Source organism: Rhinatrema bivittatum, chromosome 1, assembly GCF_901001135.1.
Source record: "Rhinatrema bivittatum chromosome 1, aRhiBiv1.1, whole genome shotgun sequence".
Taxonomy (NCBI): domain Eukaryota; kingdom Metazoa; phylum Chordata; class Amphibia; order Gymnophiona; family Rhinatrematidae; genus Rhinatrema; species Rhinatrema bivittatum.
The window spans coordinates 393652842-393669947 of NC_042615.1; the positions used below are offsets into that span (position 1 = coordinate 393652842).

Sequence of the window (17106 nt, forward strand, 5' to 3'; positions counted from 1 at the left end):
ACTGCCCCCCCCCCCCTCAACCAGTCGGGTTTTTGGGATATCCATAATGAATATGCATGAGGAATATTTGCATATATAGGAGGCAGTGCATGCAAATAAAGCCAATGCATATTTATTAGGGATATCCTGAAAACTCGACTGGCTGGGGGACCCGTAGGACCAGTTTGATCATTCCTGCTCTAACTGTGCCATCACAAACAAATTAATGGGTTACAAGTATGGGAGTATTAGCTTGGAATTCCTTCAGTTTCATGGAGTAGACAATCAAATTGTAAGAACTTCAGTGTTTGTGAGTAACCATTTTATATCATACTGGTCAGATGTTCACTCAGGTACCACAATGATAATAAAAAAGAAATCACATGCTTGTTTTAAAAAAATGAAATTGCAAATTTATTTTTTCTTCCTCTGAACAATCTTTGCAGGAAGACAAACACCTTCTTTTCTAATACACAAAAGTATATCTACAATGTGCCATACAAATTGTCCAGGTTGTCCAGGTAGCTTATCAAGTATTTCCTGTTTTTTCCATTTGTGTTTTCTGTAACATAGTCATGTTTCTTTATTCAATAAATACTGAGCTTTGCTGAAACTTAGTTTCTATCAGTCAAAGGAACTGCCCCATTCTCCTCTTAAATTCATCTTTGGAGACAAGATGAAATGTTTAGGCCAGAATGCCTCAGAGTAACCAGAAGCTAGGGCAGACATGACAATGCATCTTAGAATGTCTCATAACAGAAGAAAGAACAGACAAGGATTCTGAGGAGTTCTCCTTTCATCATAACATTTCTATTTTCAGAACCAGTAACAGAAGTGTTGCCATTCAGCTTATTTGTTTGCTGCTTCTTGTATAGCTTTCTCTTAATGCAATATTAGAGTACTTCGCCTGTGGTTTTATTCTGAATGACAAAGGCATATATTGCTAAATTATTAAAACAAGTTATTGCAGGTGACAGCAGCTTCTAGTTTAATAGGACATAGGCTAACCCTTTTCCCATTATCTAGAGTTAAGACAGCTTCACTGGAGTGTTCTCATCTACAAACATGTAATGGGCATAATCATCCCTTCTGCACGGAATTTGATCTTCGTATTTTGATGGTCTTGTTTGAAGATCACAGCAAAGACAACTCTGGAGAAGGCTGTGTGTGCTTGATGGTTAACTAAACTTATATGTTTACATTTTTATAGTTTGTAGTGAGAAGAATAAACTGATTGCCTTCCCTGACCAGACATCAATAGTGCTTCTTCTAGTTGAAATCATGCTGTAGACACTTTGTTTTGGTCTTCCAATTTTTCAGGTCAAAACAGAGATGCAAATGATGTCTTTCAATATATTCTAGGAACTTGCTATACAGTACATAATCCCAGGCAGCTTTCTTTTGACATGTTTAATATTCTACCACAGTTGGTAAGATGTTTATGCCCTTTTGCCAAACATTCTGAAACTGTACAGCAAAATATTAGCTAACGGAAATTGATATCTATTACAGTACAGATGAGTTTAATATCTTTTTGTGAAGATCCAGTTCTTGAAAAAAAAGCTGTTTCTTCTCCTAGAGAATGTTTCCATTCCTCACAATTTATTTCAGCTGTTGATTCTTCTGTGATCTATAAAGACAACAGATTTAAAAAAGTAACTGCACTTGATTGTCTGCTTCTCATGAAGTCAGCACTCTGCATTTGTTCAAATGTATTATAGATACTTGGTGTTGTTCCATATACAATAATTATTATGTTTGTTTAAGTTTATTATCCATGTCAATAAAACTGTATGATTTAGTCAAAAGAATGTATCATTTGCACCCAAAATACTGAGCACTCAGACAAAATTGTTTGTGCTTTAAAGCAGGGGTGGGCCAAATCCACCCATCAACATCTTCCTTTCAGCTGGTCTATCTCTAGCCAAAGCTGTATTATGTGCAGTCTGATGATGCTCTGACCTGTCTTCCTGAGTGCCCAATGTCATCATCAAAAGTCCGAATCACCTTTGATGATGTCATGAAACGCACAATGTGAGGCTTTTAATGATGATGTCAGGCATGTGCGAAAGCAGGTCCTTGGAGCGTCGGCACGGCAGCCTGGAGCATGATTTTAAATTGATGCCTTCTTTTTACAAGCCAACTGGTAGCAGCAGGAGCCTCTTCATACTGAACAGCTGCAGCCTGAAGAAGCAGTAACCATATTCTCATCCTGCTGTCGCTGCTGACTTTTCTCCCACCTTGGCCCTAAAGGTAAGTTGAAATGCTTCTGGGGGTATTTCAAAGGGGAAACTTCTTATGGCCTCTCTGCTCAGGTGGGCTAAATGTTGTTCACTGGCCAGGGATTATGGAGATGGGGGATATCCTGGAACTAGCACACCATGGTGTGTGTGGAGGAACTACTGAAAAAATTAAGGGGGGGGGGCGGGAGTCAGACCCAGCATATTAATCCCCAGGCTGGATCAGGCTACACAGAATGTTTTTCCTTTCATCCAATCTGGGGATTAACCTGCTGGGGGAAGGGGCAAGAGACAATAACACCATGAGATGGGGTAGTGGGAGGACACAGACCAAAGAAGCTAATTGTCAGGCTGGAACAGGTTAGGGAGAATTTTTTTTTTTCTTTACCTGATCCAGCATAGAAACTAATCTGCTGGGAGAAGGGGAAAGAGACAGTAGCACTGTGGAAAGGAGGAAAGTGAAGCAAATGGGAGACAATGGAGAAATTACTTACCTGTTAAATTTGTTTTCCTTAGTGTAGACAGATAGACTCAGGACCAGTGAGTTATACTCCCCTGCCAGCAGATGGAGATGAAGCAAGCTGATGTCACATATATATATTCCTGTGGTGACCCCAGCCTACCAGTATTCTCTTCAAAAAGCAACTGTGGACAGACTAGAAAAAAACTTAATTAAAAACTCAACCAACAAGAAACACTGAATTCAAGTAAGAATGTAGGTACCCCAATGTAGGGACTGGATGAACACTTACCAGTAATCGCTTCGGACCTGGAGCCCCACAGGAAGACTGTTGACACAATCATTTGGCAGTCAAGGGCGGGAAGCTGAGACCATCTGTCTACACTAAGGAAAACAAAATTATCAGCTAAGTAATTTCTCCATTTCCTAGCATGCAGACAGATGGACTCAGGACCAGTGGGATGTATCAAAGTTACTCCCGAACAGGGTGGGAGGCTGCCCACGGTCCAGTCAACATCGCATGTGCAAAGGCTACGTCCTCCCGGGCTGGCACATACAGACAATAAAACCTGGAAAAGATGTGTAAGGAGGACCATGTCACAGCTCAGCAGATATTGACAGGAGACAACAATCTAACCTTTCAGTCATGACACTGCCTGAGCCTAGTAGAATGAGCTCTAACCTGAATAGGCAATGGCTTTTCAGCATCCACATACACGGCCATGACCACCTCCTTAATTCTGCGAACTATTGTAGCCCGCAAAGCTGGTTCATGCTGCTTCCTTCCACCATGAAGGACAAACAGGCAATCCATCTTTCTGAAAGGTTCAGAAACCTCCAGTTACCGCAAGAAAGTCTCTTGACATCCAAGGGATGCAGGAGGCGAGATTCCTCTACATCCCTGACCTTATCCAGGGATGGCAAGGAAATGGACTGATTCAAATGAAATTCTGAGACTTCCATTGGCAAGAGGGATGGAACAGTATGCAGCTGCAACATCCCTGGAGTCACCCGAAGGAATGGCTCCCGGCAAGACATGCCTGCAGCTTGGAAATTTGATGCGCAGAACATATAGCCACCAGGAACACTGTCTTCAAGGTCAATAAATGCAAGGAAAGGCTATGCAGTGGTCGGAATGTAGGGCCTACCAAGAAATCTAGCACCAAATTAAGACTTCACAATGGAACCGGTAACCTCAAGGGAGACCGAAGATGCTTCACTCCCTTCAAAAAGCGGGACACATCAGGATGACACAATAAGGAATTGCCATTCACTGGGCCTCTGAAACAGGCAAGAGCTGCAACCTGTACTTTCAAGAAATTAAGGGCCAATCCTTTATTCAACTCATCCTGCAAAAAAGTCCAGAATGAGCAGTATCTTAAATGAGCAAGGAAGAATACCGCACTCCTTGCACCAGGCCTCAAACACTCTCCAAACCCGCACATAGGCTAAGGAAGTGGAGTACTTTCGAGCACAGATGAAGGTAGCAATCACCGCAGAAGAATATCCATGTTTAAACAGGTGAGCCCTCTCAAGGGCCAAACCGTAAGACAAAACCAAGTCACATCCTTGTGAAGAACCAGTCCCTGCTGCAACAGATCCATGTGTTGAGTTTGTGGACCCTTGAGCTGACTAGAGATGGAAGCGCACTGTGAGAAGGCCCTCAGCAGAGATCATAGCCAGGAGGTGGAAGGAGTCAGGAGGCCCAATGAATCTTCACCACTGGAAGCCCGAGATCCCCCCCGGAAGGAGCCCTTGAGGATCCAAACCGCTTGGACTTGTGTGGTCTCCCGAAGACGAGTCTCTGAAGTGTTGTCCTGAAGTTGCAAAGTGTAGGAGTGGTAAGAGCCAGGAGACCAACAGGATCTTCACCACTGAAAGCCCGAGATCCCCCCAGGAGGAGCCCGTGAGGACCCAAGCCACTTGGACTTAGGTGAGGTCTCCTGGAAGGAAAGACGTGGAGCAGTCCGAAACAAGATAAGCAGCAGACAAGCAGTACGTGGACAAACCAGGAGTCAGGGCAGGTGGCAGACAGCAATTACCAAAGATGAACCAGGGGGTCGAGACAGGCAGCAAGCAGGATACGAGAGGACGAGCCGAAGTCAGGAGCCAGGAGACGAGCCAAAGTCAGAAGCCAGGAAGATGAGCTGAAGTCAGGAGCCAGGAACAGGCAGGAAGGGCTAGAGCAGGAACCAGGGACACGCAGGAGCAAGAACAAAGACAGCAACTAGCAACCTCTGAAAAACAGAGAGAACCTTGTTGCAAGGCAAGGTAAGGGTTGGACTGCAGGGTTTAAATCCCTGCCGGCATCTGACGTGTTTCCGGGGGGCGGAGTCATCTCTCCTGCGATGGTCCCTTAAATTAGGAGTTCTTGCACGTGCGCTTAGAGGAGCAGGACCCATCGAAAAACATCGGTGACATCTCCCTCGCTGAGGGAGAGCCGTGAGCAGGAGTCAGCCAGGCCCGAACAGGCCCCAGAGAGGCCGCAGTGGCCCGGAGCATCCCTGAGGTAGGAAGAGGGACCGGGGCATGGCCCAGGACTGCAACAGTACCCCCCCTCTTACGCCCCTTTTCTGGGGGCCTGGGTTTTGCAGGATGGTCTAATTGGAACTGGCAAAGAAGGGTTTTATCCAGCATGTTGGAGGCCACCTCCAAGTAGAGAGGAGGTACACCCATCTTCTATGAAAGAACCAGGACCTCCTTCACTTGATAGATGATGTCCTGTTCAGCTGCCAGTTTGGTGGGTTCAGGAGGTTTGTCATGGAAGACTGACAGGATCAAAGGCTTGAGTAAGGACACATGGAAGACGTTATGAATCTTTAGTGTGGACGGGAGGCATAGACGGTAGGAAACAGCGCCCACTCGCTTCATTACGGCAAACGGGCCAATATACCTAGGGGCCAGGTGCATGGAGGGAATCCGCAATCGAATGTTCTTGGTGCTCAGCCACACCTTATCTCCAGGGCGAAATAGAGGAGCAGGGCGTCGCAGTCTGTCTGCATGTTTCTTTGCGGTGGCAGAAGTCTGTCGTAATTTCTCCTTAGTGGACCTCCAAAGATCACGTAGCTGTTGGGCTGTGAGTTGCGCTGCAGGAGATGGAACCATCAGAGGCAAGGGCAAATGAAGTCTGAGTTGTTACACATAGAACAACTGGAAGGGGGACTTATTGGTGGCAGAATGGCGATGGTGGTTATAGGAAAATTCTGCCCACGGCAGTAAAGCCACCCTGTCATTTTGTTGGTCCCCTACAAAGGCTCAAAGGAATGCGTTTAAGGTTTGGTTTGTACGTTCCACTTGGCCGTTGCCTTGCGGATGAAAGGCCGTAGTGAAATCTAGTTGGACCCCGAACTTTTTGCAGAGTGCTCTCCAGTATTTGGCCATGAACTGCAAACCTCTGTCCGAGGCAACATGGAGGGAGAGTCCGTGTAGACGAAAGATGTGCTGAGTGAAGAGTTGCGCAAGTTCAGGCGCGGTGGGCAATTTGGTTAGAGGCACAAAGTGAGCCATTTTAGAAAATCTGTCAACCATGACCCATATCACAGTTTTCTCTTCTGAAGGTGGCAAGTCCACTATGAAATCCGTGGAGAGATGGGTCCATGGCTCTGTTGGAATGGGTAACGCTTGGAGGAGCCCCCAGGGACAGCCGGGCAGGGGTTTTTGTCGAGCACAAGTAGGACAGGAATTGACATATAGGTGTACGTCTTTCTTTACTTGAGGCCACCAATAGTATTCGGTCAATAGTTCCAAGGTCCGAGCGACTCCAGAATGACCTGCTGTCAAAGAGTCATGGGCCCACAACAAAACTTTCTTGTGCAGGCGAGCAGGCACTACAGTCTTACCTATGGGGACCACCTCTGAAGCAGCAAGGAGGACCTTGGCAGGATCTAGGATGTATTGAGGCGGATTGGAGGTATCTTCAGTCTCTGCAGTGTGAGAGAGGGCATCCACCCGAACATTCTTAAATGCTGGTCTGTAGCAGAGGAGAAAGTTGAACCGGCTAAAAAATAGGGACCATCGAGTTTGTCGTGGGTTGAGGCGTTGAGCTCGGCACAGAAACTCTAGGTTCTTGTGATCCGTATAGATAATAACAGGATGTTTGGCCCCTTCTAGCCACTGATGCCATTCTTCAAATGCCATCTTAATGGCCAACAGCTCTTTGTCCCCAATACCGTAATTCTTCTCAGCGGGTGAGAACTTCCAAGAGAAGTAGGAGCATGGCAACGATTTACCTTTACTGGATACTTGGCTTTGGACCGCTCCTACCACAAGGTCAGATGCTTCAACCTCCACAACAAACTGACGTTGTGGGTCTGGATGATGGAGACATACGTCCGAAGAAAGGCTCTCTTCAGCTCCTGGAAGGCACTTTGCGCCGCATGAGATCAATTTTTGGCATCTGCTCCTTTCTTGGTAAGGGCAGTGAGCGGGGCCACCATCTGGGAGTAATACGGTATAAACTGGTGGTAAAAGTTGACGAACCCAAGGAAGCACTGAAGAGCCTTAACCCCCATTGGTCGAGGCCAATCCTTGATAGCCGCTACTTTATCTGGATCCATGTGGAAGCCCGAGGAGGACACAATGTATCCAATGAACGGCAGGGATTCTCGTTTAAACTGGCACTTCTCCAATTTGGCAAAGAGACGGTTGTCTCGAAGTTTTTGTAGCACTTGTCGAACATGCAGGCGGTGCGTGGCCAGATCCTTGGAATAAATCAGTACAACATCTAGATATACTATGACAGAAGTGTGCAACATATCCCTTAACACTTCATTCATTAGGTTTTGGAAAACTGCCGGGGCATTACATAAGGCAAATGGCATGACCAGGTACTCATAATGCCCGTCTCTCATGTTGAAGGTGGTTTTCCACTCATCGCCTGGTCATATCCTTACCATGTTGTACGCGCCCCGAAGATCCAGTTTGGAGAAATCTTGGCTCCTTGCAGTTGGTCTAGGAGTTCCGGAATCAGCGGGCAATAGGTACCTGTCTCGTCTCGTAATGGCGTTAAGGCCACGATAGTCGATACAGGGCCTAAATGATCCATTCTTCTTCGCCGGAGAATTGGAGGGTTGGATGAAGCCACGATCTAAGTTTTCTTGAATATAGCTAGACATAGCCCGGGTATCTGGAAGCAACAAAGGGTATACACGCGCCCTCTGGGAGGTGTGGTACCCAGCAACAAGTCTATGGCGCAATCGAAGGGCTGGTGTTCTGGGAGGTGTTCGGCTTTTTCTTTAGAGAAGACGTCCATTAGTCCAGGTAGGCTTGGGGTATAGACACAGAGATGGTCAAGAGCGGAACACAGGGCCGTGAGACCATAGCCAGACTGGAGGTAAAACAGGATGAACTCCAAGATGCGATTTGAAGAGTATCCAGTAGATAACTGGGGAATGCTTCTGGAGCCAAGGCAAGCCCAAGACGATCGGATATGAATGGCCCTCTCCAGTATAAGGAATGATATTTCTTCAGTGTGCAGGAGGCCGGTGCAGAAAGTTAAGGGCTTAGTGCTGGTGGAAATGCTCCTCGGAAGGGGGCTTCCCTGGATAGAAGAGACTCAGAGCGGAGGGAGAAGGGGCTGCACAGCAAGCTAATTGCTGGACAAGGTCATTGAGGATAAAGTTCCCTCCGACTCTGGAGTCAACCAACGCCAATGTAGTGAAGGAACCGCCGGGATATTCTAAAGTCACCGGTACGTGCATTGATAAGCGATATTAGCATTTCCTAGAGTCAGCTTCCCGATGAGACCTAGGACCTGGTGTTTCCCGCCCATTCGCCACATTGAGCCAAGAAGTGCCCCTTGTTGCCGCAATATAAACAGAGGCCTAGTGAGCGTCGGCGTCTTCTTTCCTCCTGGGAAAGGGGGCTTCGCCCCTTGACTGCCTGAAGACTTAGGGGGGGGAAGCCATCGGCCGAGAAAATGTGGGTGCTAAATTTGCGGTCTTTGGACAGATCTCCCTTCATGGAAGTGTTGTTGGACTCGACGATCGCTCCTTCCTGCCAGGTCAATCATTCCATCTAAATCGTCTGGAAGATCCCTTGCTGCTAGCCCATCTCTAAGGCATAGGGACAGTCCTTCCAAGAATATCCCATGGAGGCTGTCCTCCCTCCAGTCTAGCTCGGTTGCTAACATGTGGAATTCAACCACGTATTCGGCTAGCGAACGGGCACCCTGACGTAGCCGTAATAACTCTGCAACTGCTGTAGACTTGCGAGTGGGCTCATCAAAGATCTGTCTATAGGTAGACACAAATTGTTCCAAGTCTCCCAGGATGGGATCCTTATGTTCCCATAACAGCGAGGCCCAGGCCAGGGCCATGCCCTCCAACAGGGAAATGATATAGCTGGTCTTCACCAGATCCAACAGGAACTGTGATGGGAGTAGAGTGAAGCATACAAAACATTGGTTGAGGAACCCATGGCACTGCTTGGCTTCCCCTGAGTACCTGGGCGGGGCTGGCAGCTGCGTGGAGGTCACAAGTCCGAGGCTCGGCATTGGAAACGGGAGCAGGGGGTGTTACCAGAGGCGTAGAGTCCAAACGGTTTTGCCAGTCTCTCTATTGTCGCCGTCAGAACATCTAAGCAGTGTTGCTGCTGTTGTAGCCGCAGAGCAATACCAGGAATGGCCTGGAGGCCAGCAAGGTCTGCCGGGTCCATGGCCTTGCAAACTGTTGAGTTCGTGGACCCTTGAGCTGACTAGAGATGGAAGCGCACTGTGAGAAGGCCCACAGCGGAGGTCATAGCTGGGAGGAAGAAGAAGTCAGGAGACCCAGTGAATCTTCACCACTGGAAGCCCGAGATCCCACCGAAAGGAGGCCTTGATGATCCAAGCCACTTGGAATGTGTGGTCTCCCAAAGATGAGTCTCTGAAGTGTTGTCCTGAAGTTGCGAAGCGGAGGAGTGGTAAGAGCCAGGAGACCAACAGGAAGTTCACCACTGGAAGCCCGAGGTCTCCCCAGGAGGAGCCCATGAGGACCCGAGCCGCTTGGACTTAGGCAAGGTCTCCCAGAAGGAAAGATGTGGAGCAGTCCGAATCAATATAAGCAGCAGACAAACAGTACGTGGACAAACCAGGAGTGAGGGCAGGCGGGCAGGACAGCAATTACCGAAGACGAACCAGGGGTCGAGACAGGCAGCAAGCGGGATACGAGAGGACGAGCCGAAGTCAGGAGCCAGGAGACGAGCCAAAGTCAGAAGCCAGGAACAGGAGGCAGGCAGGAAGGGCTGGAGCAGAAAACCAGGGACACACAGGAGCGGTAACGAAGACAACAACTAGCAACCTCTGAGAAAACACTCAGATACTCCAATGACTGAGATGGCTGAAGACTGCTCTTGGCCAGGTTCACCACCCAATTGAACTCCTACAACAAGGAGATTACCTTGTGGGTCACCAGGCAGCTCTCTTCCTGAGACTTGGCTCAAATCAGCCAGTCGTCCAAGTATGGGTGTACCAGGATCCCTTCTCTTCTCATCACTGCTGCTACTACCAACATAACCTTGGAAAATGTTCTGGGGGCAGTGGCTAGACCAAAGGCAGCACCCTAAACTGATAATGGTGCCCCCAACACCACAAAAACGCAGAAAATGTTGGTGTTCCAAACAGATGGGACAGATCCAGGGAGGTCACAAATTCCCCCAACTGCCTGGCATTATCACAGAGCATAAGGTTTCCATGCAAAAATGAGTCACCCTCAAATGACGGTTGCCACTTTTGAGATCCAGGATGGACGAAAGGAACCCTCCTTCTTGGGCACAACAAAATAAATGGAATATTGCCTCATACTTTCTTGAGATGTAGGCACAGGAACCACAGCTCTTAGCCTAAGGAATCTTCGAAGCGTAGACTCCATTGCCTGTTTCTTCTGCAGGGAGTGGCAAGAAGACAGCATGAACATGTCCCGAGGAATACTGCAAAATTCCAGTGCACATCCTTCTCGTATCACCTCCAGGACCCCACTGATCTGATGTGATTTCGACCCACCTCTGATAAAAGAGAGAGAAACATCTCTTTATCTCTTGTTCCCGAAGGTAGATTGGCAAACCTTCATTGGGAAGCTCGGGCAGATCCGCCACCTGAGCCCTCTCCTATCTTGAGCTATCTGGGACGAAAGGACTGAGACCTACCGAAAGGCTGAGTCCTCTGAAAGGTCGACCCTCTGTAGGGACGAAACCACTTGGAACCCCAGAGACGAATCCTCATACCAAAGGGGTGCTGCAATTGTGTCTTATCCTCCTGTAACCGAAGAAACTGGAGATTCACCCCACTTACTGGCCAGTTTCTCCAACTCGCTCCCAAACAAGAGCGAGCCTTTAAAGGCATTTTCATAAGATTAGCTTCGGAGGCTGCGTCAGCTGATAAACTTCGCAACCATAATTGACGCTTGGACGCTACCACCGAACCCACTCCTCTGGCCGAGGTACGGACCAAATCGCAGCCTGCATCTGCTAAAAAGGTGGCAGCGGGTTCTGTAACTGCTCTGGAATTCACTCCAGAATCATCAACTTCCAGAGAGAGAAGTAGACAAGATTGTGACACAAGGACGCAACAGGAAGCTATTTGTAAAGTCATCGCCAATGCCTCAAAGGCTTGCTTAAGGATAGCCTCAATTTTCCTATCGTGCATATCCCTCAAGGCCGCTCCTCCCTCATGGGAATAGTTGTCTGCTTAGAGATGGCACAGGCCAGCACATCCAATCTGGGAAAACGTAAACACTCCCTCACTGCTAGATCCTGGGGTACAGGCCTTCCAATGTCTGACCCCCTTTGAAATTTGCCTCTGGGGTGTCCCATTCAAGAGCAATCAGTTTCTGAATGGTGTCCATAACAGGGATAAAACAAGAGGCTTTATGCAAGGAAACCAAAATGGAATTCTTCTTCGTTTCCGACATGGAAAACCCAGCATCTTCAAGGTCTGGGAGATCAGGGCCAGCAGTTCATCTCTATGAAAGAACCGTAGCATGGTCTGATACTGTTGCAGTACTGGAGGAATTTTCCCATCTTCCAGGGAATCAGGATCTGCCTCATCTTCAGTGCCATCCAGGTTCCTGTCGGGAATACCCGCAGCAAATTGAGGCTGCCCCAGCGCTTAACTATAGGAATGGAAGAGGGAGAGACCACTGGCTGGGGGTCTGACCTGACAGGATTGTGTGAAGCTGAGGACTGTGCCTGAAGAAAGGCTTTAAACCCTGAAAAAATTCCACCAGAGAAAAAGTAGCTAGATCCAGGCCAAATCCAGAAGGAACTGCAGTGGGGCCCACTGAACTGTCATTTCCAGTGGAGGAGCCAGTCAAGCGAGTACCAAGGTCTGGTGTACTTCCAGACAGAGCTGAAACTAGACCATCATCAGGATGGGAGGATCCAAACTTAGCGAAATCCGAGGAAGACAGTTCTCCCTGAGCGTCCAAACAGCACTGACACATGTTAGAGGACAGGTCAGGCTGAGAAGCCCGAATATGACAGGCAACACAGAGAGAAAGGTGCTTAGGTTTCTTGTTAACCGATGTCATCAGTGTACAGGTGATGGTGAATGTGTGTCCAAATGGCTCACGCTTAAAAATTTATGCACACAAAAAAGTAAGCACCGTAAAACACATGCACAACTTGTGTGCTTAAAACCTTGTGCGCGCAAAGAATGCAGCCAAAAATGAGCGCAAAACGCGTGCGCAAAGCCGACTTACAGCGCACGCCGACATTCTGTTGAGGGCAGTAAAGCACATGAGAGCACGTGAAAACACTGCTGCAGCCCACCACACTGCGAGCAGGCAAAAAGACTAACTGTGGGGGCCTAGCACACTGAGGCCGCTCAATCCGCCAGGCTGCCAAGTTCCCCTAACCCCCACGGGATTGGTAACGAACGTCCGAACGGCGTGCCAAGCAAGGAGACCAGAGGAAGTCCTACAAAGTCCTACAAACCTCTCTCTCTGTTTCTTAAGGTAAAAATTCCTTTTCTTTTTTTTTTAATCTTACATGAGCTCAACCCATACCAGCTGAGTACAGAGACGGGGGGGAGAGGGCATCTATCATCACCGCCATGCTCGTCCTCCTGCACCCGCTGCCTTTAAGCTGTACAATCAGCTAAGTCCATGCCTGGAAACCCAGTTACCAGACCAAGGCACACATCTGGGGGACCATAGAAATCACCTCAGGAATTCTCAACTGGGGGAGGGACCATCTGGCATCACCGCAGGAGAGCGGGGATTTTCTTTCTCAATTTAAAATTCTCCTTCCAAAATCTGAAGCAATCCCCATAGGGAGATGCACTTCCATTATCTGCTGGAGACAGAGAATACTGGAGTGCTTTGGTCACTGCAGGAGAATATATACTGTGATGTCAGCTTGCTCATCTGCTGGCAGGGGAGCATAACCTACTGGTCCTGAGTCCATCTGTCTACACTTTAGGAAATGAAAATACGAGAGAGGGATGTTGAGCAATGGGAATGGGAAAAAAACAGTGGAGGGGTAGGTGAGGGATACTAGTGCTGGGTAGAGGGTGGGAGATAGGCATTCCATGCATATACTCACTCACTCATGCACCCCTCTGGCCACCTACTAACATGCACACATTACACTCAGTCCCTGACACACCCTCTGCCCATGGCACCCTCTGCCCATGGCACTGGCCATCCATTGCTCCTACCATGTGATAGGGGCTGACCAATGGCACTGGAAGCCCCTGTGACATAGTAAGGGCCAAAGGCTATTGGTGCCAATTTGAATACCGGCAGCCGACGGCCCGAGTGCAGGAGATCGCTCCAGGACCCCCGCTGGACCACCAGGTGCTTTTGGCAAGTCTTGGGGGGGTCAAGAGGGTGGGGGTTTTATTCGTTAGTGATATGTTGCATTTGTGGGAGTTCGCTATACGTTTCGGAACCCCACGAATGCAACGAATAGGGACCTATACGTTGCGGATTGCGCAAAACGAATGCACATCCCTACTGGGAACTACAGACTGGTTAGTCTGACCTCTGTAGTGAGCAAACTATTGGAATCTCTGCTAAAACAGAGGGTAGTGCAATTTTTGGAATCCAATGAATGCAAAATCTGAGGCAGCATGGTTTTACCAGAAGTAAATCTTGTCAGACGAAGCTGATCAATTTCTTTGATTGGGTGACCAGGCAGTTGGATCAAGGGAGAGCACTAGATGATGTATTCTTGGATTTTAGCGAGACCTTTAACATGAATCCGCACAGAAGACTGATAAATAAATTGTGCACCCTTGGTATGGATCCTAGAGTGACTGGGTTAGAAACTGGCTGCGTGAGAGGTGACAAAGAGGTGGTAAATGGAATTTTCTCTCAGAAAGGGGTTGTTACTAGCAGAGTGCCTCAGAGATTGGTCCTTGGACCAGTTCATTTCAACATTTTTGTGAATGACATACCGGAGGGGTTCTCGAGAAAGGTTTGTCATTTACCCAATGATAATAAAATCTGTAACAATTTAGATAGCCAGGAAGGAGTGAAAAACATGAAGACGCATCTAGTGAAGTTTAAGGAATGATCTAAGGTCTGGCTGCTGAGATTTAATGCTAAAAAATGCAGAGTAATGCATTTAGGAAAGGTACAGTATTAGAGGTGAAATACTTTTAAGCACAAAGGAAGAGTGGGATTTTATTGTTGCCAATCAGTTGCAAAAAGTGATGGTAAAAGCCAAAAAAATGCTTGGCTGCATAGGGAGAGGTATGATCAGCAGAAAAAGGGAGGTGATATCGCCACTATATAGGTCCCTGGTGAGACATCATTTGGAAAACTGTGTGGAATTCTGGAGACCACACCTTCAAAAAGATATAAACAAAGTCCAAAGTGTGGCTACTAAACTATTCAGTGGTCTTTGTTCTAAAGCATATGGGACTAGACTTAAAGATTTAAACATGTATAACCTAGAGGAAAGGTGAGATAGGGGAGATATGATGGAGACATTCAAATGTTTCAAAGGTTTCCATGCACAAGAGGTGAGCTTCCTTCAATGGAAAGGAGACGCTAGTCATGAGATGAAGTTGAAAGTGGGTAAACTCAGGAGCAATCTTAGGAAATATTTCTTTACAGAAATGGGAGAAATACAGGGGATCTCTAAGGAAGTGATGGTAATTATAATGCTAAATTAATTGGATGGGCAGACTGGATGGGCCATATGTTTTTTTTTCTGGCACTATATTTCTGTGTTTTTTAAGCATAAAATCTAAGTTCACAGAAAAAACACCAAGGCAGCTCAGATAGCAAAGAACAGTCTCAAAAAGAGGAGGATCCTAAAAGGTAGGAACACTTATTTTACATTTCAACATTTGAGAATGTAAATTTTGCCTTTCAGCTCTCAAAATATCTGAGTTTAAAATATCCTTCTTATTTGAAAAGAAATCTTTGCTTCCACAGCCATTCAGGGGAATAATGAAGGTTTTGCCAACAAAAAATAATCTTTAATTAATATGCCTTACAATCCTGTTAGGGAGCAGTTTTTCATCTTAGTTGCTTTAACATGTAAAGTACCTCCAGCTAGCAGATTGGTGGATGCTAAAGTTAATAGGATTTTTATTGTCAGTTAAGAGTGATGCCTCTTGAGCACTGTAGACATAACTACAAATAATAGTTTGGGCACTCATAATAAGTTGATTGCCCTGTCCTGACATACACTCAAACATGTTCCGGTCTCCATTCAGGTCAAAATCTTGTACTATCATAGAGTTCTTACCAATCATGGTTCTTGCTGTGGGTATGGTCAAAGCATTTCACAAAAACCACTGGTTCCTTTCCTCGTTTAAGATGGGAATGAATACCTTCTTTGGGGCAGAACACTGTCCTACAAGAGACAAAAACAATGGGTCACTTTTTAATGTTTCAGCAGACATTTGTTGTTAACATACTGTATAAATTAAATTTTTTAAATCTATTTACATTTTCAATCATCTATATCAAGAATACACATACTTGACAAGAAATAAGAAGCCAAGCAGTGCAGCAATTACAATAAAAATTAAAAGGAGCAGGAATATGAACAAAAAGTATCAAGCCTTCAAAAATAAGGGGAGGGAGCAAGGACAAAGAAATACACAAGGAGGTCAATATTCAAAACTAAACATTTAAATGCTTAACTTGGAATTAGATGGATAACTTGTGAGTTAGATAGAATACATGCCATTTAGATTGATAACTGTGAGTTATCCATATAAATGACTTTGAATATTGACCTCAATATTCGCCCCCAGCAAATTAACTTAGACACTTGCCACCACAACTGGAGCCCCACAAGGATCCTCTTGGTCAACTATGTTATTCAACATTTACCTACTCCCCCTCTGTGGCATATTAACTGGTCTAGGCATAGATTTTAAGATCTATGCCTATGATATACAACTTCTCATACCCTATATATCCTCCTGGACCCACACTTTTTCTCTAATTACTCTCTATCTAGAAACCATAAAAACTTGGTTATCTCAAACAATTGAAATTAAATGCCATAAAAACTGAAATAATACACCTGTCAACTATACCCAATTCCCCATGTTGTCCCCCTCCTCAACTTATATTTGACAACTACCCAATTCCTATTGTTACTCATGCCCGTAATTTAGGAGTTATTGTTGACTCCAAATTATCTATGACAGTGAATATATCTAAACTAGTAAAAACTTCATTCTATAAACTGAATCTTTTTAAAAGACTAAAGTCTCTTCTTTTCCCTGCAGATTTCAGAACTGTCCTGCAAGTCCTTATTTTTTCAGGTTTAGACTACTGCAATTCTCTGTATGTTGGCCTCCCAGATTCAATGATCCATCCATTCCAACTTGTACAAAACGCTGCAGCTCGCCAAACTTAAGGAACACATTACCCCCATTCTCCTCAGCCTCCATTGGCTACCAAGTAAACAATGCATTCATTATAAAATCCTGATACTAATCTTCAACCTAATTCACAATCCATCTGCCATCTGGCTATGCACTTCCTTATGCCTATATCAACTTCAATGACACATAAGATCAATTGATAAAAGTCTTCTTCAGGTCTCAATGGTTAAAATCACTAGGCTAGAAATCACCAGAAAACGTGCCTTCTCAGTGGCAGGTCCCTTACTCTGGAACTCTATTCCAACCACACTCAGACTCATAACCAACCCTAAACAATTCAAGAAGAAACTTACAATCTATCTGTGTTCTATTGTCTTTGATACACATAGTTCAGCATAATACCCCTCCTAACTCCTTCATTCAATGTACATCTTACTGCTTGTTTTATTATTATGCTATTATTTTATTTTGTTCCACTACATACTTTTTTTTTAACTTGTAAACCACCTAGATCTTTTTTGATTTAATTTTTCTCTTTGTTTTATTATACTGTTGTCATTTTTATTTGTTATATTATGTATGTTTTATCTTGTAAACCACCTAGATCTCTATTTTTTGTATAAGTGGACTACAAAAGCTTTCAAATAAATAAA

The 17106-nt window shown here is 45.9% G+C and overlaps 1 protein-coding gene across 2 annotated transcripts in view; it reads right to left on the reverse strand.

Moving 5' to 3' along the window:
* Positions 1-369: 369 nt before the first annotated feature.
* LPL (lipoprotein lipase) overlaps positions 370-17106 on the reverse strand; it is a 98120-nt gene continuing 81383 nt past the window's right edge. For both annotated transcript variants that reach the window (XM_029601767.1, XM_029601773.1), the window contains exons 9-10: positions 15358-15465; positions 370-1609 (exon numbers count right to left, since the gene is read on the reverse strand). In XM_029601767.1, coding sequence (XP_029457627.1) covers position 1609; positions 15358-15465 — 109 coding nt within the window. In that variant the 3' untranslated portion in view covers positions 370-1608. The remainder of the gene's footprint in view (positions 1610-15357; positions 15466-17106) is intronic.